A 27,046-nucleotide genomic window follows, 5' to 3' on the forward strand; every position below is an offset into this window, starting at 1 on the left:
ACGGTTAGTTACATCTTTTGCCCCTTTTTACATTGACATTTTTACATCTACGTATGCATGGCATATACAGTCAAAGAGTACCAAGAGTCACCAACAGATAGGACAAAGCACCCGAAAAAGCACATACATGGACGTTCCTTGTTTTTTCCCCTTATCCTTCAAATGAGAACATTTATTTTATAGAGACAAACAGTAATCAATTGCACATATGTACATTTCACTTACCTCCCATAAAAATCTGAGCGCTGTCCCATCTATGATCATTAGCATCTACCCACAAATGTATGACAATCAATTACTCTGAAGATACGGTACTTCTTATACATTCATTAATAAAGTGACAAGGCTACACTAAAATATTCACCTTTTGCTTCAATTAAAATATCCACATTTGCCTGACTTTCCCTGATTTCCCTTACCAGTAGGAACCCTGTTTACGGAATTTTAGACCACTATCTTTCCTATGGCCGTCGTCAGCGTGGATATCTCTATTCCAGGAGAGTGTGGGTCCTTTGGATATTAACAGTTCCTCTTGTTTTCCTTGTGCAACTAAATAATATTTAAAAGGAGCTATGAATATATAAAGGCTCCTCAGTCTGCTGGAATAGAAGTTTTCACCCTGACAACTGCCACAGCAAGGATAATGGTAAAAAATTCGGTAAGACCTAAATTGCACACAAATGAAAGGTAACAATTTCAATTTTATTAACTGAAATATAACTAATTCTAATAAGATCAAAATTTGAAATGAAATAAGCTCTATGTTTCTCTTCGGTTATGCCCTGTACCCTAAAGAAGATTGATTATAAATACAAGGGCCTTCCAGAAAGTAAAGAACGATTGCGCATCGCGCGCGGTGAGGACTGCTTACAGCCCTGACTTGACACCAAGGGATTTTCACATATTCCCGAAACTTAAGGATTTTTTGGGCAAAAAACAGTTCGCAAACGATGAGGAACTCACGCAAGCAGGGACAGCCTGGCTCAAATCTTTGGCGGTAGATAAGTATAACTTCAACATTGAAAAACCGATCCCACGTTGTAACAAGTGTCTTGACAACTATGGCGATTGCATAGAAAAGTAGAGTAAGGTCCTGTATCTTTGTAAATAAAGTTTTGTGTGGATATCTTTTGTTTTTATTTAACCATGCCAAAACGTTCTTTACTTACTGGCCGGTCCACGTATAATAGGTGAGTTAGATATTAGACACTTTAGTTTCCGAAGAGGAAAGAAGAAAATAGCTCTGGAATCTGCACTGTACTGGATTTTAAAAATAACTAAAAAAAATCAAGTAACGAATAAGTTTTACATACTAGAAACTGAAACTAATAATTTGTAACATTTCGTTATATATGACTAAAATGATACCTTTAACATTCTTTGTTGATGGAATGTCAGTCCAATTGATAGTAAATAATAAAGAAGGATGAGCAGGCAAGTTTTCGTTGCACTCTTCCAAAAGTGAACGCTGCATAATGTCTTCTTCACAGAGTTGTCGTTTTTGTATTCCATGCTGGGCCTTCCGTCTTTTAATGTCCCTCCTCTGAAACAAAGAAAGGCTACATACAGAATTTTATTTCAAACTAAGTTATACATAATGAGAAATCTTGCACTGAGGCATTATTCTGTTAGTTTAGTCAGTGTACTTAGGCATTGTTCTGTTAGCCAGTTTAAGAATTAGGAAGGGTGGTGCTGTTTAGCGGTAGAACTTTCTGGATAAGAGTCGTTGAATTTTGTAGTAAGGTCAAGTGGTAATGGCAATGCAAGGTAACGTAAGAGTCCAATTTTGCCGTTGTACTATTTGGATATGAAAATAAAATCTTTCAGTTTAATATCCCACGATAATGGTCTTTAGGCTAAGAAAGATGATAATTAAGACAAGTGAGTAATGATGAAGAATCAGTGTAATCAGAATGTGGGAGGAAACGGGAGTACTCCCAGAAAACCCACGGACACGATGTTGTCCACCACGAACTTGCTTAGCCGCGGATCGAACTAGGGATCCTACGCACTAGACGTATGCACTCTACCACTCAGCGACCGTGAATCCTGGATTCTTTCAAATATCTAGTATTAATATTAACAGAGAAAATTCATATCCACGAAGAAATTAAATGTCAACTGATAGCAGAGAATTCATGTTATTATTGAGTTCAAAAACTTTTGTCGTCGTGAATTTTGTCGACGAATGTGAACTTTAAAATACATAAAATGATAATCATGTTTGTTATGCTGTATGGTTGCGAAACACAGTCTCTTACTCTAAGGGAAGAACATAGACTAAAAGTATTTGAGAATAAAATTGTGAGATGAGCTCCCTCGTGGCTAAGCGGTTAGCGTACGCGCCTGCGGCGTGGGAGACCCAGGTTCGATTCCCGGCGGGAGCTCATGTGCTTCGGATTCCACGTTAATCAGTAGGTCCACGTCTCATATAGCCTCGCTGCTGAACGGGACGCTAAACTAAAATCAACTCAACTCAACTCAAAATTCTGAGACAAATATTTGGACCCAAGAGGAACAAGAATAGGGAATGGCGGAAACTTCATAATTAATACCGTTTACCAAACATTGTTAGGGTCATCAAAAGTCTCGGTGGCTCAGGAGGAGGGGGTGCCATGTAGCCAGAATGACAGAAAGTAGGAACCGTTTCAAAGTTTTAACTGGAAATTCAATCGAAAAGCGACCATTAGGAAGCACCTACGATAGGAGAGCAATATTAAGGCAGATCTCGTAGAAATCAGAATATAAAGCAGAAACTGGATCCAGTTGGTTTTCTGAACGCGGCATTTGAACCTTCGTGTTCTATAGGCCATAGAGTCAATTATTTACAGAATTTATTCTTTCTTTAGTGTTATATTGTATCAATGTGTCTATATATTTGAAATACGAAATTTATGTATAGCGAATTTAACCTTCTCTGTCCTGAATTTTAATGGCTTCAATAAATGTTATGTATACAGATAGATAACCATACCCTTCTTCTGCATAACATCCTACATAAGATGGGTCATTAGCTCCAAAAGCGTTAACTGAAGTTTCAGCTTATGCTTAATTTCTAACATATAATTTTGCTCCATTAAATCTAACAGCTACATTTTTCAGAAGAGTTGTTGCTAACAGTATTAAATGTCCGCTAACACGTTTTTTACGTTGAACCTAACTGTTCTAGCTCATTCGAACTAGTAAACTCACAGCGTCCACCGATTTGCCCCTTTGTTTCCTATCGAGTGATTGATTATATCATTGATTACAGAGCCATACAAAAAGTAAAAGTTCTGTGCACCGGACCCCAGGGCATGGATTCGTTGTATTTTCTTACACAGAACCCAAATTGCGAAGCCCCAGGACGACCGACCGTATGAATTTTCTTTTATGGGCTAAAAAGTTGTGTTCCCCGTATCCAAAATCGCTTAAGTTTTTCGCACATAACAAAGACACGATCGATCTTCATGATGTTTCGAAATTCGGATTCTGTGTAACAAAATATATCGAATCCATACCCTGGAATCCGGTGCACAGAACTTTTATTTCTTTATTTATTTTGTGTGTGTGTGGTTGTGTTATTGCTCATTTCTTTCCTTGAGAATGGAGTAATTCGACGTTGTTTCTTTTCTTCTTTTTTTTCGCGTTATAATGAGAAAAGAAAGCTGAAACGTACTATTTCTTTATAAAAGTTAAAATGTTCAAAAAAGCCCAAAACTTCTGAAGCATAAAAGCCGTCTTTTTTTTTTTTTTTTCGAGTTCTCGTATCATAGTGGTGAGAAGAAAAATGTAACTCATAGCAATGATGTTTTATTTATATATAAATCATATTTATTTTTAACATTTTCGTCCCAAAGAAACTCAAAGAATCCGAAAAAAAAGTCAAATTAAATCCAAAACCGAAAACATAGACGAAAATGTTTCTCTTTCAGAGAAAAAGATTCTTTCTTCAAAAACTCTGAGCTGGGAAGATCACTGTTTAAACTCAAGGCGACTTAAAATAAGTTGGCAGTGAAAATAATGTTAGACAGGTTACATTGTGCGCAACGGAACCCTTACGGAAAAACCGAAATAGTTAAGTTTTACGTCCACGGTTATGCTGGCTATGCTAAAGGAGACGGTGATGATAAGAAATGAATGAAATGGCGGAATGAAGAAAGTGGGAGAAAACGGGCCAACCCCGGGGAAAAAAAACGCACATAGTGTTTGTCCAGTGCGTCCACTTGGCGCGAGCTGGAATCGAACCAGGGATCACACGCACCAGAAGTGAACGCTCTATCACTGAGCCACCGCGGCCGCTGTACCTTTATGAAGCATCGTTATTTCTAACTTATTACTTTAGTTCAGTGGTTCTCAACCTTTTTGACTGATCAACGCCCAGGACATCGCAACACACTGTTTGATATTTTTATTATAAATAATAATATCTATTATGATAGTGAAACCTATTAGTACTTATAACTACACATATATAGCGCTGAGAATTATTGCTACCGCCGCAGGTGTTGACTGGTACAGTGTGTCTCCATTTTAACAAATTATTATTAAATTCTTCATGATTTTTAAATTCTGCAATTTCGCGACACACTTAGGGGACTGCATGACACACCAATGCGTCGCGACACATCAGTTGTGAACCACTGCTGTGGCCCATGCCTAAGTAATTTGTTTAGATAATTTATTTCTGAATTAGTGGTAGAATTTACCCGTAAAGCTTCCAAATGTATTAACAGTCAGATTATTTTTCTATCTTGAAAATGCGATGTATACTTACTTGATATCTCACAGAACAATGGGCAGCATTTGTTAGGTGTATGTTCAAAAACCGAAGTTCACTGGTAAGATTATAATATAGACACATCATGCGCAGAATAGGCTGATTTTTAATAATTATATTCAGGTTTACTTTAATTACAATGTAATGAGAAAAAAATATGTAGTACGGTTTTCATCTCAACTATTCTAAAAAGGAGGGAAGGACACATTGTTTCCTATCTCAATAAAACTTCTCTAAAGCATTGTTGTTCATGTCATTCACTGTAATTATTTGCGTATGTTTAGTGGTTTATGTTACTTATTGTTAGGAGTAACGGAACTTCGTGGCCATCCTGTATATAACTTTTGTGTTTGAGGTATCAAATTTAGACCATACAGTTACAAAATTTCCGCCAAAAACTCGTCTGTCTGACCTAAACATGCAAGACTTAGTCGTTATATTTTGTGTGCACACGCAGTAAATGTGAACAGAGATGCTGTAAAGATAATTCGCTGGTGATGCTAAATTCTGATATTGTGTGCCTCAGGAATAGGGACCGTAAAATTATCCAATTTCTCCCGACAGATCGTAAATATGCATCGAAGAGTTCTGAATAATTCCAATATAAATTGATGATTTCGATGAATAAATAATACGGCACCAAATATATGCAAAATTTACAGGTGAAATATGTTATCAGAACGGAGTATTACAGCTGTAGTTGATTTAAATGTAGATAATATACTGTACGGTAATAGTGAAGAAATCACACAACATAAACTAGTATATGTAGTCATAGTAACTTGCCTTGGACACCGCATTTTTAGTTGTACCACCAATCCCATCGCACGCACTTTTGTCGTGTGATGATCCAAAGAAATTACGCTCGGTCTCCAGATCAAAATCAAATTGATGGTGACAAATGTTGTTGAAGTTTTTTTTTTCGGTTCTACTTTCGTAATTCTTCAATAAAGTATCGGGAATCGAACCCGGGTCTCCGACGCGAAAGCTGCGTACGCTAACCGCTTAGATACGAAGAAAATCTTCACTGGGAATCGAACCCGGGTCCACTCAGACCAAAGTACTTTTGAAAATAATTTTTTATAGTTGTTTATTAATTCTGGAACAAAATTGACATAAACCAATCGCGTATTTCACGTCACTGAAAAACTAACAACATCTCAGTGATAGAATTTTAACAGCTTATTAATACACAACTAACGTCTACTTTGTGCAAATCTGGGACTTTTCACGTGTCCCTTCTGGGGTATTTGATGTTGAAAATACAAGATCTTAGAAAAATTTCAAGTTTTACAGACCGACAAAAGATCAAGGATATGGATCTCAGCTCTGAAACTACTGTAAGAGGTTCTATACCAAACAGGCTCTATACAGACAGACAGACACACACACACACACAAAATAGATAAATAAATAAATAAATAAAATAAAATTTTAAAAAAATCTGAAGGTGAGTCCCAGCAATTTCGTTTAAGAAAATTAATTAAAAAATGAACAGCTTTATGTTTCAAACCTCAATATTCAAAGCTTTCCTTTTCGAATTACTGAAATAAGACTAAATGTGCATATAACATACAATATTATACATTGCATTCCCTTTCGGGTGGTTTTAATTCAACTCAGTATAATTTAAAACAAACAAACTAAAAAAAAAAAAGTTCGAGAGATATTCACGCACACCTCTCTAAAATGCAAAATACACTGACGGGGCCATACAGAATGTCCGCTACAGAAAAAAGTGAACAACCAAAAACTTTTTGAATGCCCGTTTTCAACTCCCTGAATGAAGTACTAACTTAGGTTAAAAAAAATAATTAATAAATTTTGTCAGCGACCTACTATGGTCAATCTGATATGACAGTGACCACCTAGCACAGGTTCGTGTATATTTATCGCACGAATAATCTCTCTTATGACATACCACATGGTATGTATATTATAGTGCAACATCGTAGTAAATGGTGGCTAGCCATCTTTTAGACGGTTCCCACTAAAAATTTCTCAAGAAAACGCGGTGCTATCCTCGTTTCTGAGACCATATATCAATCCATGACTTATGTGCTTCTTCCATCAAGAAATTGACTCCTAATACCTGATAAATTGACTCTAATAAGAAAAATTTTCGAGTTTTATGTTCCACACATATGCCGACTAGGCTAAAGGAGACGGTGATGAGAATTGAACGAAACAGTGGAATGAAGAAAGTGAGAGAAAATAGAGGAACCTCGAGAAAACCCATGCACATGGTGTTTTTCCACCACAAAGTTCACTTGGTGCGAGCGGAAATCGAACCAAGGATCTCACACATCAAAGGTGAACGCTCTACCACTGATCCACCGCGGACCCATGACTGTAATGACACATGTGGCATTCCTGAGTGCATATTCACTTAAGGAGTATTTAGCTGTTCATGGTGTACGTACAGCGGAAGGCATATGCCAGAAAAACGACAGTGCGAGAAACACCACCCAACCTGTGCCACATAACCACTAGAAAGAAGTATTGCATGTAACCGAAGTAAGAAAAGTGCGGAGCTGGCGAGCTTGCGCGGCAGCGACTGTGCGTATGCGCGTAAACGAAGACAGTGGGAACACATTCCAGCCTCATGTTGCTAGATGCCTTATATATCGACCAGGTTTCGGTAACTTATATCGTTACGAATGATTAATTAACTCACTGCATTCACATAGCAATTCGGTACATTATGGTTTCGTTATAGACTAGTAAGAAGTTAAGAGCATACCCCCTTAAAGAATTACTTCTTCCAATATTATTACGGATGTCACAGATAGATCTCCGTTATTTATACTTATACACTCTCCTTCTGAAGTAATATTAGATAGTTGTTCAGTAAATTTTATAAATGTATAGTCTCATAAACTAGGATAACAGCGTGAGCTCTTTACTTGTAGCCGTAACAGTTATTACTTCCTGAAGTACCGAGGAATGCAAGGTCACCTATAAAATACGACTGTGAAAGTTGTTAAGTATCGGTTGTGTCAAAGTGCTAGGGTACACAGAATGATTATGTTATCCGGCTAATATTCCGCAGATGGCGGCGCCAGACTAGAGGCACATGAACCTGTTTTCAACACTGTATTACTATTTATTTATTCTTATTTTCATATACCTTACCAGAAGAATTACTCCTCTTTCATTTCCGTCGTTCACTCTTAACTGTTAGTCACAACTGGGTATTATTTAATTTCTCTCTGAAATAATTCAGTAGGGATTCTGGCTCACTTGGTAGTGATTACAGTTCGTTATTTGCAACAGTGATGTAGTCATGAGTATAAATACAGTGTAGATGTATGGCATAAAAACTACAGCGCACAAACCAGGATCCAAGTTCTGCTAGGTGGCTACTAAAAAGCACGAATGCTATCTAACCGAGTGAGGCCACGAGCGCAGCAGAGGGGTCCGAGCGATGCGATAGGATGCATCCGTAGGGAGCAGGCGCGTCTTCGATGGTGGGAATACGCATAAAAGAGGTCGTTTACAACGGCTGACTATAAGCCACAGCACCGGCTCTGGAGGAGATACTAAATGCCATGGTTTCACAGTTTCATGCTCTTCATTAGATATGTATTCAAATGTATTACATTAGTGCGTAAAATTAGCATTTTCCAAATGCTTACTTCTGCAAACTACGCACTATTCAGAAAAAAACGGAAACAATAAATCCTTACCTTATCGTATTTCCAATCAGCACCATAAACAACATCCTACTAGTGTTATGTAAATAAACTTTTAGCGGAGGAGGGTTTGGCAGGATAGCCGCTCTGTATCAAATACACATTCTTGGTTCTTGGAACATTGAGAATTACAAAACGTATACGAATGCTTCTTTACTGTACTACGTGACAACACAAGGGGATATTCATGAAATATTCATGAATATTAACCTCTCTTAGTAGATAAGGCATTTGTACTGTCTTCTTTAGAGGAGATTTGCATTATTGAGTTGAGATTGACTTTAGAAAGGCTGACAAGGGAACATCTTATATTGATAGTAGCATTGCCCAATCAGACAATGTGCAATTGATAGAGGAGTAAAGAAAAATGAGAAATCCAAATTTTTACGGGCCAACACCCAGAAACACAGGAGATACAGAGGAAAGAAGGATCTAGAATCATGTGAAGATAGCAATGCAAAAGACACAATGACACAGAAAAAACTTGAAAATGATTAATGTCATCGAAATGGCATTTGCACAATAGTATAGTAAGCAAACATTGTACTTATAGACATGCTCAGTAACATAATATGTAATGCAGTATTGCCAACTGAGCACAAAATGAAGTTTTGTTAAATTGCACCGAACACAAATTATAACATCTAGAAAATCTACTTAGGAGTAGCACCATACCTGTGAAGTTTTGATGTACAGTGTTGCCAACGTTTGAATATAGGCCTATATGAATCTTAGGGATGTAGAACAGTACATACGGTACACGATTAGAACTATTTACAACAAATATGAAACCATAAACAAGAATATAATCAATGAAATAGGAAAATAAGTCACGAAGCACAGTGTCGAAACAGTTTTTCCCATTTTGAAAATCAGAAAAGTATCAAACACAACACACAAACTGAAATGATGCATCCGCTTGGGTTGATAATTGATTAGCAGGTTCACTTTTCTGATGATTTTCTCATGCACAATATTGTATCCCTCTCCTAATGTACTCCTCTACATCCGAGATTCATATAGACTAGGAACTCATATAGGCCTATATTCAAACGTTGGCAACACTGTACATCACGACTTCACACGTATGGCTCTACTCATAATTAGATTTTCTAGATGTTATAATTTGTGTTCCGTGCAAATTAACAAAGCTTCATTTTGTGCTCAGTTGGTAACACTGCATTACATATTATGTTACTGAGCATGTCTATGGGTACAATGTTTGTTTATTATACTATTGTGCAAATGCCATTTCGATGACATTAATCATTTTCAAGTTTTTTCGGTGTCAGTGTGTCTTTTGCATTGCTATCTTCACATGAGTCTAGATCCTTCTTTCATCCGTATCTCCTGTGTTTCGGGGTGTTGACCCTTAAAACTTTGGATCTCTCACTTTTCTTCACTCCTCTATTGATTGCACATTGAATGGGCAACCTTACTATAAATATAAGGTGTTCCGTTGTGAGTATATCTACCTGCAGATATGTTATAACAGCGCACAAAACACGAATTAACTAAAAACAACACAAACTAACTCGTTCTAGCTGCCCAATAAAAAAAGAATGCTATCAAACCGAGTATGGGAGAGTGACCCAAGCGATTGCGAGGAGATGCGTCCGCAGGGAGAAGGTGCGCCAGCGACGGTGAGTATACGCATAAAGAAGAATAATGGAAAAACACTTTATATGGCACAAAACAAATGCGTTGTATGTGGTAACGCTTTGCAATACTTCTATGATCACTTTCGTACATTGCCTTGACACAGCCCTTAATTTCAATCATTTGTTTCTTACGGAGTATCACATTTTCTATTTCCTATTTTTACATTATCATACATGTAAGAGCTAAGATAATGATACATTCTGATTACTTGTACAGTCAGAAACAATATTAAGTATAGGTTAGAGATCATTTTTTATACCTTCATCCTATGCTTAATATTGTTTCTGACTACAATCTTATTGTGAAACAGGGTTGGCAAAAACCATGGTTTTTATTAAAAAAACCAAAAAAACCGGTTTTTTTGGTTTAAACCAGGTTTTTTTTGGTTTAAACCAGGTTTTTTTTGGTTTAAACCAGGTTTTTATGGTTTAATTGATTTGCTCTATATATTCATATCATATATGGACAGAAATAAGTTTGTTTCGCCTTGATGTTATTATGCAACAACCGGGTTATGCTGGAAGGGGTCACATAAGCTTAAAGCGGAATAAAAACCGCTTCTCGAGTTACATCCGAGAGAAATTGTCCTCCATTTGAACTTGGAAGCAGGACTAATTGGCCACAAATGCGATACGTCTGCCGACTCACTCACGAAGGAGTCCTGATAAAAAAATACGTTGTACTGATCTTTACATGCTTCTTAATATAACTGTCAAGAGTCATTTCAGAAGGACAAAAGATGAACAGTTGCACAAGTGAAACCATTACTCAGAATTACATATGAACAATTTCAAAGTACGACGGAGTACAGAAGAACTAATTTAGTTCAAGTTAGTTAACAACGACTTTTATTGGTCCAAATTAAATAAATACACCGACTTAATCTGCATATCGATAAGAAAAGTGTATAAAGATACGAATTATTTGAGTCCACTCTGGCTCACTCATTTATACATAAATAGATACCAAAGATACTTATTTCACTAAATGCCTCTCGTGGGGTCTGTATGACCCCCCCCCCACACACACACAAAAGTACGGCATTTTCGATGTATTTTATCAATAGTGAACATTGAAACGAAACAATATTTAGAATTTTTCTTCGATTGCAATTACATAATAATAACAACTACAAAAAAATCACAAAATAAACATTTATAAACTTGTAAAAAAAAGTTGCTTTTGTAGTATAATCTTTTTGAGTAATGAATGGGGAATTTAGGTCTGAATATAATACGAATAATATACGGGAGTGAAACGTGATAACTAGAGACCGGACGTTAGGCAAAATGCCTATTCTTTAATATTAAAGATATGATCAAAAATAACGTTTTAAAGTTTATATAAGGGGTTATAGTTTCGATTTAAGCCAATTTTATTTTGCCTATTTTGCCTATTTCGACCTTTACTGCCTAAATAATTGCTTTAGTACCTAATGTTGCCTATTCTATGCATTTTCTTCAAAGTAAGCCTTCATTGGGAAAATATACTAGGAATGCAATGGATATACCCGATTGCAATGAAATGAGCTGAGCGAGCTTAAACTACGTAATCAGGAAGCGTTTTTCGGTGATTATTCCTCGATGGTACATCGGATTTTTGATTTCGACCTATGTTGTCACTCAGCACGACATACTCTATCAGCGTGCTAAGTTTGGTCGAGATCGGCCAAACGGTCTAGGAGGAAGCGTTTTTCGGTGATTATTCCTCGATGGTACATCGGATTTTTGATTTCGACCTATGTTGTCACTCAGCACGACATACTCTATCAGCGTGCTAAGTTTGGTTGAGATCGGCCAAACGGTCTAGGAGGAAGCGTTTTTCGGTGATTATTCCTCGATGGTACATCGGATTTTTGATTTCGACCTATGTTGTCACTCAGCACGACATACTCTATCAGCGTGCTAAGTTTGGTTGAGATCGGCCAAACGGTCTAGGAGGAGTTCGCGGACAACCAAACGGCTAACCCGAGTATAAGAGCTTCGCTTCGCTCAGCTCAATAATTTATATAACATAAATAATACATACATATATACGTATATTAGGTGTTTGTAAACACAAGCACGTGGTACGTTAGAATATATACACAGGGTGAACTTCAAAGATGTGCACATACTTCCGAGGTGATTAATGATATCAAAAGAAGACAAAAAGTTCTCTTGAAGTTTGTCGAATTACGTGTCGTGTGCGAGTGATAATGGTGCCAACTTGGAATCGAAAATCGAATATTGACAATTGGACTGGAACAGATAGATGTGCACATACGTTGGGAGGTGATTCGTGACATGAAAAGAAGACAAAAAATCCTGTTGAATGTGGAATTCCGCGTCGTGTACGATTGACAGGGGTGCCAACTTGGATTGAAAATCGAATCCTGACAATTGGAACGGAACAGATAGATGTGCACATACGTTGGGAGGTGATTCGTGACATGAAAAGAAGACAAAAAGTCGTCTTGAATTCACGAATCACCTCCCAAAGTATGTACACACTTTTATGTCTCGCTCCAATTGTCAGGATTCGATTTTCGATTCCAAGTTGGCTCCCCTGTCACTCGTATACGACGCAGAATTGCACAACATGCAAGAGGACTTTTTGTATTCTTTTGATGTCACGAATCACCTCCCGAAGTATGTGCACATCTTCAAGGTTCACCCAGTATATATGGAATGCATAGCAAACTTCGTTTTTACATATGCAATAAAAGAAGATATTGACAAAGAAGTATGTTTCTATATTCTTTGAGCATTATTTATGACTTGAATCTATTTTTAATGGTATTGAGTATTTAACTTCATTATTTCGAGCTACATTTTAGTGCCTATTTGACTGCCTATTTTTTAAATTTTTAGTGCCTATTTGCCTGCCTATTTTCTAGGTTTTTAGTGCCTAAACATCCGGTCTCTAGTGATAACCCACAAATGTGTGTTCATCAAGATTTTTCAAACACTTACACTATTACGAACATTTTTTTGTTTTTTGGTTTAAACCAGTTGGTTTTTTTGAAAAAACCAGCTGGTTTAAACCTTGGTTTAAACCATGGTTTAAACCTTGGTTTAAACCATGGTTTAAACCATCTTGGTTTAAACCAGCCAACCCTGTTGTGAAATAAAACAACATACTACTTCCGCGCATTTTACAAATTTATGCCTTCATAGAATAACATAGCACCCAAATTTTACCACACTTCCATCAGATGCAACTCCCTTCTTATTACTTTCAGTCCTACACTTCTCTATTTCCCTCCATTACTGCACCAACACGTTCTGGATTAGTTAATAAGAAAGTGGGTTCGGCTTGTGTATAGCCCGCTCCCCCCAGTTCTTTGTCACCGGAACTGGAAGAGTCGTCGTCGTCACCACCACCACCACTATTACTACTACTACTACTACTACTACTACTTCTTCTTCTTCTTCTTCTTATACCGAGAAAAGAGCCCAACCAACCCCTGCGGGGCTTCTAACCCGTTCCTACTACTACTCCTATTAATACTAGTACTACTACTATTGCTACTACCACAACAACAACTACTACTACTACCACTACCGCTACTACTACTATTTATACTAAAGCTTCCTTACCACAATATTTACATCTTAATTCTTTATAACATGCCATTCCGATTCATTATGAACTAATATGAATCGTTAGAATCTTTATGATTCGTTAAAAATCACTGGAGGGAGCGGGCTATACTGAATCCGTAAGTTCAAAACGCAGCCATATTATGTTCTACTGCCTGCTTACCTAATATCGCAGTGAACACCGTACACTGATGACCTTTATTACTTTATCCGGGTAAGATTTAGTTTCTCCACCCAAATCACTTGGTAGTGACTGGTTCAAGTACAGACTCCGAAGCCGATGATGGGGGTGTACACTTGCATTCCTGTGGGCAGATTCACTATAGAAGGATTTCAGTGTATGTACGCGATAAGAACTAGTGTGCAAAAGACACTAACCAAATTGTGCTAGGTATCCACTAAAAAGTACTAATACTATGTAACCGAGTCAGGGCAGGAGCGCAGTAGGAGAGCCCAGCCTTTAGCGAAGGGGTGTATCCGTAGGAAGTAGGGTAGTCAGCAACGGTCGGTATACGCAAAAACGAGGATAGCATAAGATACAGTATATGGCATAAAACACTTACCTTATGTGTGGATTAGAGGGAAATACTAAATGTCATACCTTTTTCCTTTAACTCTAATGCTGACATTTCGTCTGATACTGTTCATTTCTTCGTAAATTTTCTATTTCGGGGCCGCTATCTACGTAGTTAAATCATACTTGGGATCGCATTCTAAACCTGCACATGATTGACTTCACAGGGTTCATAGAGAATGGTTTAGAAAATAAATTTAGGGTTAAGTGCCGAAGAGTAGAGCAAGCCTTTACTATAGACAAGGCAGTGACAGGAAGCGATTCACCTGAACCGGTTCCCGCAACTCCAATTCCAGTTCCAGTTTCCAAGAGCGAAAGATAGAAAACAACCCAATCCGGCGGGGCCTGCTAACGCTTGTTCGGCAATATTATGCGAATCAGGAACAGCAACGACATCTGGTTAGAAAATGCAAAAACTACATTCATATGAATTAGGAACAGCAAGGAACCAGTGACAACCTGTGAATAATACTAACAGTGATAGGATGTGCCCGCCTTGCCCAAAGTAAAGATTTACCGAGAGTAGGTCCACAAATATGAAAATACTTAAAATTTACAAAACGGTATTTTTAGGGAAGTTCGTACAAAATGAACAAGTTTTAGTGTGTTATTTTGTCGTGTTAAACGACGCCTCTTGTTGGTATTACTTTAAGTGGAGGCATGTTGACGTCAAACATTAGGGTGTAATGAGGGAATAAGTTGCCCCAATTGATAGATGGAAGTTCCATGTAACACTTCAATTTTCAGTTTATAACAACATATTTTGGAAAGGAACAGATGTCGCAATTTATGGAGAAGAACAGATATCTGAAATTGGGAAACGAAATTTTTGAGTTTTACGTCCCACGATTATGCCGGTTAAGCTAAAGGAGACGGCGATGATGAGAGATGAAGGCATTTATTCCGAAGTTGGGCGTCCGCTTTCGCCACGTTTCTTCGCTGTTATCTCGTTTGCGCACTTTCTGCAATTTGTTATTAGGTTCATTAATCCGTGCTCTTCACAAACTTTTAAAAGATTTTGCTCCTTATCAACGTATTGCTATCCAAATGTTAAAACTGTTAGTTCATTGCCCTTGTACATTCGCCATGTTGATAACATAAACACTCGTTTCTTTCCCAGAATGCAACTGTTCGGTTACCTTGCGCCAAGTAGTTCCCTTCGCTCATAGTATAGTCCCACGTTTATAGCCGCTTATATATAACAAATAAACAGATTTTTCGAGACTCTTGTATATTATCAAGCACACAAACGATCAAATTATCCATATCTTTCCTGCAAAGTTTAAAAAATTTGCTGGAAACGGACGCCCAAGTTTGGAACTTAGTCCGAGATGAATGAAATGGTGGAATGAAGAAAGTGGGAAAGGAGAAGTTAAGAGCACACGGTGTTGTCCATCACAAAGTTCACTTGGCAGGCGCAGGGTTTGAACCCGGGACCCCAAACTCCAGAGGTGAACGCTCTACTACTGAGCCACCGCGGCCCCCCAAATTGGGAAAAGAAATGGGGAATAGTTATATATTCTGATGTGAAGATCGTGCTGATGGTGGGAAAAAAAGTAAGTACGTTGCATGTTATGTATCAGAGTACTTATCCAAGTCTTTTAACACAAACGAATGAGTTTTCCATAGTTTCCTGAAGGCAGTGTCGAAATTGCACAAACCGTAAAAGCGTACGCAGTTGCACTGACCATGTTAGAAAAAAGTAACTAACTACCGTAACGTAGTGTTTCAAGGGATACCCTCGTTTACGCGCATTTTCACAATCACTAACGCGGCTGATTCCTACAGACTTTCGTCGGTCACATTTCAGCCTGTGCTCCTCCCTTGGCTCGGTAAGATAGCATTCATGCCTTTTATTGGCCACCTAGCACAGATTGGTTTGTGGTTTTCATAATTTAAGTTTCAAGACAAATTTCTGAACGCAGTATTTTCACGCAAAACGGGTAACTCGTCCTAAAGTGAGTGTGCACAAAGGACTCCCTGAAAAACACTTTCTAAGGTGATGACAGTAAATTTCCTGATAAATGACAAAATTTGAACTTAAATCCTGGAGCTACTCTGCGGCACACAGGTATAAATTTATGACAAGTTACCTGCATACCTAGAAAGCACATCGCCAGTCTAGTGATCAGTTTCCACTACGTGTATGTAGAGAATACAAAGGGATATGACACATGTACATGATATCCGGCCTTGTAAACAACTTCCGTACCTAACAGATAACATATATTCAGAGAACACATAATTTTTCGTTAAATAAAGATTGGAAGTTTGACGATAAAATAATAAGACTGTTCACCTTTCTTTAATAATCCTCTCTTGAATCGAAGTTTACTTTAGTGTTTTAAGAATAAATGAAGTTCATCACTATCTACTTTTTTCAATCTCTACCATTAGTAACATATGGCATTAATTATAGCGTAGCACCATTTTGCGTTCTGAGTGGCTTCTTATCAATGACGTCATAAGGAGGTATAAGCGAAGATTTCCTTGTGTATTTATGCTTATTGCACGTCGCGCTATAATTTACTAGGGTATCATCTAAAAATTTTAGACGCAATTCCAAGGGCAATCCGGATTATCGCAAACTAAAATGCAATTTGTGAATTATGTTCTCGCAGAACACTACAGAATAAGTTCTTGCAGGTGGGTCATTCTGTACGAATGTTCGCAAAATTTTGCAAACTGTAACGCAAAGCCTAAATGAAAAACAAGCACAAGCAATGGTAAAAGCTATACCAATTATCACAACTGACAATCGCTATTTTCAGCGTTGCATTGACGCAAACCCGAACACAATGAGACTCCTAGACCGTAAAACTCGATTTGGCCAAAGTATTAAAGCTGTGTCTAAAACACCTGAGAAACGATAGAATTTCCCTATATAATCTCATGGAGTATTTCATTCCAAGCCCGTATCCACCGGTGGTCTAGCGGGCCGCCTCCCTAAACTTTTACTGGCCTACTCCTAAAATTTTCACGGTAGGCTTGCAAATAAACTATAGTATGGTGATGAACTTCACTATGGTTAGATGGGCCCCTACATTTTTAGGCTGGCTACTGGCCTGTTTCAATCGAAAGTTTTATCAAAACTATTTATTTTACACGTTTTAAAATTCGTCTGAATATATGTTCTTATTCATAATGTATGTTCAGCTTTAGATTATCTTTTTAGAGTATTATTAGAGAGCGATAATTAAAAATTATTTTTCTTTCATTTCAAGTCTTTTTACAACATGCCCTGCATTTGACAATAGGGGCCGGAAGCTAATTTTGAAGTTAAAAAAGGCAGGCTTCTTTGATTCTTTCCCCCTTCCAAGGTCAAAACACGTGAGCTTGTGAATTTTCCCACAGAGAAAGAAAAGGACGAAATGTAGGATTGACTGCCGATAAAGTCTGTTTTCTCTCTCAATCCACTGTAAAGATTTTACTCATACTGTGCAAACATCTTAGCGAATAGAGCTATACGACTTATTTCAAGCATGTTGCAAATAGAGAATGTGCACAAGTTTCAGAAAATCTTGTGTGTAGTAGTAAGTGGGACACCTGATCTAACTTTGGACTTTGACCCCGACATTTGTGACATCATAGGTCACCGGAGTCAATGACCTAGGGGTACTTAGGACCACCCCTCTAGATTTTGGCAGGGGTAGCTTGGCCCACCCCCTAAATTTTTGCAGGGGTACCTAGGTACACCCCCCTTAAATTTTGGGAATTGCCAAATCTAAAAATTTGCTGTGGTAGCCTAGGACCATAGTATGTACCTCTATTAGTATTGGTGGTCTACCTCGTTCCCTTTGATGGGTAAAAAATTGCCAAAAATTCAAATTTTGGAGGTTTTTCACCTAATTTACCCCTTTGATGAGGTCTTATTACTCTATACAGTTATATGGGCGTAAACAGGAATCCATTCCCTATCGTAAGACATCGGTACATTTGTGCACCCCTTGAAATTTTTGGGAGGAGTATCTTGGCCCGTTCCTTTAATTTTGGAAATTGACCAATTTAAACATTCGGTATTATAGTATAGGACCCTAATATAGATCACTATAAATTTGGGTGATCCACCTCATTCCCTTTAGGGGTACAAATTTGTCAAAATATAAACGTAAGCTATACGTTGTACCATGTGTTTTGTTTTGGCCCAATTTATCCCTTTGATGAGATTCTATTACCTTATATGGTTATATGATCATGTATAGGGATCCGTTTCCGATCATAAAACATAGGTACATTGATGCACTCCTTTAAACTTTTGGGAGGGATACCTTGGCCCCCCTTAAATTTCGGAAATTTTCCAATTTAAGCATTCGGTATCATAGTACATGATCTCAACATGTGTCATGATAAATTTGGGTGGTCCACCTTGTTCCCTTTCATGGGTAAAAAATTGCCAAAATATAAACTTAAGCAATATGTTGTACCACGTGTTTGGTTTTCGGCCCAATTTATCCCCTTTGATGATGTCTTATTACCTTATATGGTTATATGGTCATGTATAGGGGTTCATTTAGTATCATAAGACATGGGTACATTGATGCACCCCTTTAAATTTTGGGAGGGGTATCTTGGCTCATCCACTCACTTTTAGAAATTGTTTAATATAAGCATTTGGTATCATAGTGCAGGACTTCAATATGTACCACTATAAATTTGGATGGTCCACCTCGTTCCTTTTCATGGGTAAAGAACTACCAAAAATCAAATTATCAGAGGTTATTGACCCCCTTTTGATAAGGATTTAGCACGTTATATGGGTATGTACAGAGGTTTGTTACCTTTATATGTTTATGTTCCCTTTTAAGCTAGGGAATTATCAAATAACAAAATTCGGTAAACGTTTTCTAGGATCCATTGTAAATGTCGATGTCCCTCTTATGGCCATATATTGAAATTTTAAAGGTTATTGACCTATTTTTGATACAGTTTTATTATTGAATGAGTACAGGATTTATTACTTTTTCATAAGACACAGGTGTATTTGTGTACCAATCTTAAATTTTGGGAGGGGTAAATTTCTTATTGCTAAATTAATAATTGTACTTAGAATTGGGTGGTATCTCATTCTTTGGGTAAATCATTGTCAAATATGAGTATGGTCACGTGATCTGTTATTGAGCTATGATGAGATTAGGACTCCAGGGCATTGGTACATTTAAACTTTGTAGGATAATTTGAGAATTGCCAAAATGAAATTACGTCATTGGTTTTGATTATTCCCGCCTATGAGCCAAATATAAACGTAAGCAAAACGAATTACCACGTGATAGAATAGTGTACATTGATTCATTTCCTTTTCAAAATTCGTGGAAGTTATAAAATAACACGTTTCTAGACAACAGTTGGTTCTTCTAAGATAAACAATTGACCTAATTGAGACCTAACTACAACATGTAATTATATGATTAATTCTAAGACTTAGGTATATCGAGAGAGGTACGTAGAACCATTCTTTAAATTTGGGAATTGTGATAAACAAAATTTTAGTATGAGGCGCGAAATTTGAAACAATACTTTGAACTTTAGTAAAGCTCATAGTCTAAGATCATTGGTGGTGGATGAATTAACCTTGAGTTTTCAGAAATCTGATAGGTACCTTATTGAATCTTATGACTTATAGACGAAAGGCAATACATTCTACAACACTTTGAAATTTAATCACAAGGTGATGTAATCTGACACTGGCAAAGTTATTGTTGATGCAATTTGATTGGCTGATCACTATCTTTCATGCAATCTGATTGGTTGACCACTATCTTTCGTGCAATCTGATTGGCTTATGATTTTCAAATCTTTGTTGCATTCAGTTTTAAGTTTTGTTCAACATTTTGTACTCACTGATAAATATGACGAAAGCCGTTTATTTGTTAATCAAATAGTTGGAAACCGGATGTTTGATGGTTAACCGTGAAACTAAAATTATTTTGGTTGAAATCTTTGGTTTGAAAATTTTTCATTTGAAACTGAAATTTTTTTCAAATTTTTGTTTGAATTTTTTGGTTCAAAATTTTCTTTCAAAATTTCGTTTCAAATTTTTTTGAATATTTCTGTGAAATTTTTTTCAAAATTTTTTCTTTCAAAATTTTTGCTGGAATTTTTTTGTATTTTTTGTTTAAAAATTTTTGATTGAAAGTTTTTTTCAAAATTTTGAATTTTTGTTTGAAATTTTTGTCTGTAAAATTTTTTATCTCAAATTTTTTGAAACTTTTTGTTTTAAAATTTTTACGTTTCATAAATTTTTTGTTTGAAATTTAATTTGGAAAATTTTGGTTTGAAATTTTTTCGTTTAAAAGTTTGAAATTATTTTTCGAAATTTTTGTTTGTAAATTTTTTTTCAGAATTTGTGATTGAATTTTTTTGTTTCAAAATTTTGTTTGAAAAATTTTTGTTTCGAAATTTTTGTTTGAAAAATTTTTTTAGTCTTTGGTTTGACATTTTTTAAGTTTGTGCACATTAGTAAAGAACCGTTTCTTAACTGTTTAGAACAAAAACATCTGGCAACATTTTTTATCATGATGCAATATTACACGTCAGAACATGGTAATGCAACGTCATCAGTTTTGCATCATCGTTCGAGTTAGTATTCATGATAACGTCATCATGGCTACTTGTCTGCAGTTTTTAAACTCACGTGATCTGATGAAATCATTTACCAAGATTACAGATTTACAACAGAATGTACCTTATACAATCTTAGCTGGCCAAATGATCCGTATAAAGTTTGGATTAAGAATCGTAGTGAAGCTTGAAAATGATAAGAATATAATTTTACCATCAAGATATTTACCCATGGAAGCATCAAAACAAGAACTTTTACGTTTCTTTCACACTGGATCTGTATCTTTATGCTATAAAAGACTCGTTGGACGGAGTCATCAATTTGAATTTAGTACACAGCCGGATCTGTGAATGTTGTTTCGTCAGCAATTGTGATGAAATCATGAATTCAAACGTCAGCACATTCCTTTTCAATGATGTCAGCCGCAGCTGTATGAAATCACCAATGTAAACGTTAGCAAATACCGTGTCAGCCCATGAAATCATTCGAGCAAGTGCGTTTCAGCAGGAAAGATGTGTATTTCTAATGATAAAGAATTTCTCTTTGCAAGCTATTAGCCGATAAATATATTTAAAACAAAACATGTCATGGTTGGTATCTGTGCTACAACGTTTGAACCTGTGATTCGATTGAGCAAAGCAGAACAATTTGTTGTACAACTGAACTTTGAAGAATGGCAAATATAATATTTACGAATCTACCAAATGAATGATTTTTTTCATGATGATCTAAATGCGACCATAGTCAAATCATTAGTCTCAAATCATGAAGTTGTGCTGCGTACACTCCTCGAGAAGAAGATGGTGCTGTTACGGAAAAAGAGTACATTGCATGAAGCCCGCAATATGGTGTATCTAACGCAAACGGAATGGACCAAATGCGTCAATGTATTCCAGTGTGTTTAACATGCAGTGGAAGTGTGCAACAAAACTAGTATATTCCTGAAAAAGTACTATTTTGAAAAATGTGTCATTCATATTGTAGAACATGTATCTAGATGTTGTGATGGTTGTCAACATCGTTCGTCGGGGGCATACCTATATTGATAAACAGTTTATTTGTGATCAAATGGACATTGAGTTTCCACCAATTCATATAGCAATAGATGTTAAAAGACTTCAGATAGAATTAAAATTATACGCTAAAGAAAAACTAGTGCAAGAAGTTCAAAATACATTGTATCGACAATTTCCAAATATATTATCTGGTATGGATGTATGTGATTAATCAGTGCAGTGTAATAAAATGACCCATTTCAATGATTTGTTCTTTTATTTCAAGTACAACCCCATGTTCTGACATGTACTATTGCATCATGATAAACAGTGTTGCCAGATTTTTTGTTGTAAACAGTTCCGGTTCTTTTTCAATGAGTTCACAAATTTGAAAATTTGAAACCAAAATTTCTCAAACAAAAATTTCGAAACAAAAATTTTCAAACAAAAAAAATTAAACCAAAATTTTCCAAACTATAATTTCAAACCAAAAATTTCGTTTTGAAACAAAAAAATTTAAAAAATTTTCAAAAACTGAAAAAATTTTACAAACAAAAATTTCAAACGAAAAAAATTCAAACGAAATTTTGAAACCAAAAATTTCGATCAAAAATTTTGAAAAATACAAAAAAATTTCAAAAAAATTTGAAACAAATTTTCAAACAAAAATATTCAAATTTTGAAACAAAAATTTTAAACGAAAGATTTTCAAACTAAAAGTTTTGAAACGAAAAAAATTTGAAGAAAAATTTTCAAAGAAAATTTTGAAAAAAATGTCAAAAAAATTCAAACAAAATTTTAAAACAAGAAATTCCAACTAAAATTTGAAAAAAATTTCAAACAAAAAGTTTCAAATAAAAAATTTTCAAACTAAAATTTCAACTAAAATAATTCCACGTTTCACGGTTAACCGTCAAACAGTATCCGGTTTTTAACTATTCGATTAACAAATAAATGGTTTTGATCATATTTAACAATGATTGCAAAATATTGAACGAAACCAAGATTTTTAAATGTTAAACAAAACTTAAAACTGAATGCAACAAAGATTTGAAAATCATCAGCCGATCAGATTGCACGAAAGATAGTTATGAACCAATCAGATTGCATGAAAGATAGTGATCAGCCAATCAAATTGCATCAACAATAACTTTGCCAGTGTCAGATTACATCACCTTGTGATTAAATTTCAAAGTGTTGTAGCATGTATTGCCTTTCGTCTATAAGTCATAAGATTCAATATGGTACCTATCAGATTTCTGAAAACTCAAGGTTAATTCAACCACCACCAATGATCTTAGACTATGAACTTAACTAAAGTTCAAAGTATTGTTTCAAATTTCGCGCCTCATACTAAAATTTTGTTTATCACAATTCCCAAATTTAAAGAATGGTTCTACGTACCTCTCTCGATATACCTAAGTCTTAGAATTAATCATATAATTACATGTTGTAGTTAGGTCTCAATTAGGTCAATTGTTTATCTTAGAAGAACCAACTGTTGTCTAGAAACGTGTTATTTTATAACTTCCATGAATTTTGAAAAGGAAATGAATCAATGTACACTATTCTATCACATGGTACCTCGTATTGCTTACGTTTATATTTGGCTCATAGGCGGGAATAATCAAAACCAATGACGTAATTTCATTTTGACAATTCTCAAATTATCCTACAAAGTTTAAATGTACCAGTGCCCTGGAGTCCTAATCTCATCATAGCTCAATAACAGATCACGTGACCATACTCATATTTGACAATGATTTACCCAAAGAATGAGATACCACCCAATTCTAAGAACAATTATTAATTTAGCAATAAGAAATTTACCCCTCCCAAAATTTAAGATTGGTACACAAATACACCTTTGTCTTATGAAAAAGTAATAAATCCTGTACTCATTCAATAATAAAGCCGTATCAAAAATAGGTCAATAACCTTTAAAATTTGAATATTTGGCCATAAGAGGGACATCAACATTTACAATAGATCCTAGAAAACTTTTACCGAATTTTGTTATTTGATAATTCCCTAGCTTAAAAGGGAACATAAACATATAAAGGTAACAAACCTCTGTACATACCCATATAACGTGCTAAATCCTTATCAAAAGGGGGTCAATAACCTCCGATAATTTGATTTTTGGTAGTTCTTTACCCATGAAAAGGAACGAGGTGGACCATCCAAATTTATAGTGGTACATATTGAAGTCTTGTACTATGATACCAAATGCTTATATTAAACAATTTCTAAAAGTGAGTGGATGAGCCAAGATACCCCTCCCAAAATTTAAAGGGGTGCATCAATGTACCCATGTCTTATGATACTAAATGAACCCCTATACATGACCATATAACCATATAAGGTAATAAGACATCATGAAAGGGGATAAATTGGGCCAAAAACCAAACACGTGGTATAACATATTGCTTATGTTTATATTTTGGCAATTTTTAACCCATGAAAGGGAACAAGGTGGACCACCCAAACTTATCATGATACATGTTGAGGTCATGTACTATGATACCGAATGCTTAAATTGGAAAATTTCCGAAATTTAAGGGGGGCCAAGGTATCCCTCCCAAAAGTTTAAAGGAGTGCATCAATGTACCTATGTTTTATGATCGGAAACGGATCCCTATACATGATCATATAACCATATAAGGTAATAGAATCTCATCAAAGGGATAAATTGGGCCAAAACAAAACACATGATACAACGTATAGCTTACGTTTATATTTTGACAAATTTGTACCCCTAAAGGGAACGAGGTGGACCCCCAAATTTATAGTGATCTATATTAGCGTCCTATACTATAATACCGAATGTTTAAATTGGGCAATTTCCAAAATTAAAGGGGTGGTCCAAGATACTCCTCCCAAAAATTTAAAGGGGTGCACAAATGTACCGATGTCTTACGATAGGGAATGGACACGTGTATACGCGCATATAACTATATAAGGTAATAAGACCTCATCCAAGGGGATAAAATGAGCCAAAAACCAAACATGCGGTTGTACTAAAATTTGGCAATTTTGTACCTCTAAAAGGGAACAAAGTGGACCACCCAAATTTATCGTGATCTATATTAGGGTCCTGTAGTATTATACCAAATGTTTAAATTGGGCAATTTCCAAAATTTAAGGGGTTGGCCAAGGTACCCCTCCCAAAAATTTAAAGTGGTGCACAAATGTGCCTGTCTTGTGATAGGGAATTGACCCCTATACATGACCATATAACTATATAAGGTAATAACACCTCATCAAAGAGGATAAATTAGGTCAATACTCCGAAATTTGAATTTTTGGCATTTTTTACTCATGGAAGGGAACGAGGTGGACCCGCAATACTAATTGAGTTACATACTTACGTCCTAGACTACCATACCAAATTTTTAGATTTGGCAATTTCCAATTAAAGGAGGTGGTCCTAGGTATCCCTGCCAAAATTTAGGAGTGGGCCAAGGTACCCCTGCCAAATATAGAGTGGATGGTCCTAAGTACCACTAGGTTATTGACTCCGGTCCAAGGTCATTGACCTTTGACCTATGACGTCAGAAATGTCGGATCAAAGTCCGAAGTTAGATCAGGTGTCTCCCTTACTACTTGTATGGTGTTTGCAAGAAGGGGAGTGCTCAAAGTTCGTATGTATATTTTATGCAAATAGTTTTGAACCATATATTATTTAAAGGAAAAATAAATTGAACCTAACAGTAGTTCAATCAATGGTGTGTCTAGAGGAGTACAGTTCAAATCAGTAGTAGAGGTGCAAAAATGCACTTGATACTTCCTTCGCTTCACGGCCAATCATGTTCTGCCGCGATGAAATCCATGCCATTCCAGAACGTTGTCAGAAGGTCGTCGATGCTGATGGTTAGTATTTTCGATCTTCTAGGTACGCCTTAGGTCACATATCGATGTTGGAATTTGGTGGGTGAAAAAGCGATAGAACTTTCTTGGTTACCTTTATAGTGGGCATAGGCCTTACCTATTACACTATTGCACAAACTTCTACAGAGCAAAACGTGCTATTTTGGATTAAATAATTACACTTGTTTTTTGGAACGGAAACAAGTGTAAGGCGATATTTCCTTAAAAATTCTAAGAAATTGATATTTTAATAAAGTGTTAATAAAATCGCATTGTTGAAGCGGCGTTCATTTTCGATTTCTGGCCCAGAGGCCAAGATACTAGCATCACAACTCTATATTTTCATCCTAAGGACAAAATAGCATTGGACATCGCAGAACAATCCACGAATACAATGTCTAAGATAATCAAATTTGTCGTGTTTAAAGAGAAAATTAAATAACATGAATTCCGTATTTGGTTCAGTGTTTATTAATTTGAAAGTGTTACATGTATTTCATTATTTTATTTAAAAAAAATAAGAAAACGAAATGAGACACGACCCAGGATAAGAACCTTATTTGGAGGAACACTATCGATTACACCATACTAACTCCATTGAATAATCATCATCTTACTTTTTGTCCCTATCTTGTTACCATTTTCGTTCTATGATCGATAAATGTTGAAACCGGAAGTAATAATAAATTTGAACAACTCCCAGTTTTGGTAGTGTTGTTGTGGATAGTGATGATATTGATAGTGAAGATTTGCTTGAGACGTTGAATCGTTTCCAAAATACTGCGTCTCGCAATATGTTACACTTTTCGCTTTATGGCGATAAACATTGTAAATTAATCTAAAGCACTAAAGACATTATGCAGAGACGTTCTGACGCGTGATGAGTGCCATACTAAAGAATTCAACTAACATATATTTCCTGTAGTGGTCAGGCATTTAGAATAACGCTAATCAAACGTCAAAACGACTCTGCATAAGGCGGTAAATGACTAACTTTAACCACTTCCAATTTAAACAGAGGGTCAACGGAGCATATTCTCGGGACGCTAATTCGATTGCAAAAAATCGCATTTTGATAGCGTTTACCGTTTTTGCTCGATGGAAATTTGTATTGAAACCGAAGTAGTAGTAACTTCAAGGAGAACCATTTCTCGTCTCGGTAGTGTTGCAAATAGTCATAATATTTGTCTTCAGGCGCTCAATCGGATGAAAAAAGTATAAAAAGAAATCACGCTTCTCGCTATTTTACCATTTTCGTTCTATGGCGATAAACGTTAAAACAAAAATAGTAAATTTGATCCACTTCCGGTTTTGGTATTCTGTTCCGGATTGTCATGGTATGTGGTCT

The 27,046-nt window shown here is 36.1% G+C and overlaps 1 protein-coding gene across 7 annotated transcripts in view; it reads right to left on the bottom strand.

The window, feature by feature from the left end:
• Window positions 1-27,046, bottom strand: part of LOC145673765 (solute carrier family 35 member H1) — a 232,607-nt gene that overhangs the window by 116,956 nt on the left and 88,605 nt on the right. The window contains exons 1-2 of one of the 7 annotated variants that reach the window (XM_081743518.1): window positions 16,574-16,889; window positions 1,369-1,543 (exon numbers count right to left, since the gene is read on the bottom strand). In XM_081743518.1, the coding sequence (XP_081599644.1) occupies window positions 1,369-1,512 (144 nt within the window). In that variant the 5' untranslated portion in view covers window positions 1,513-1,543; window positions 16,574-16,889. Of the gene's footprint in view, window positions 1-1,368; window positions 1,544-8,448; window positions 8,499-13,863; window positions 14,208-14,301; window positions 16,252-16,367; window positions 16,522-16,573; window positions 16,890-27,046 lie in introns of those variants that run through there. The other 6 variants (XM_081743519.1, XM_081743522.1, XM_081743516.1 and 3 more) reach the window with 6 other exon arrangements.

Source organism: Thermobia domestica, chromosome 17, assembly GCF_964235325.1.
Source record: "Thermobia domestica chromosome 17, izTheDome1.hap1.1, whole genome shotgun sequence".
In the NCBI taxonomy this organism is placed as follows: Eukaryota; Metazoa; Arthropoda; class Insecta; order Zygentoma; family Lepismatidae; genus Thermobia; species Thermobia domestica.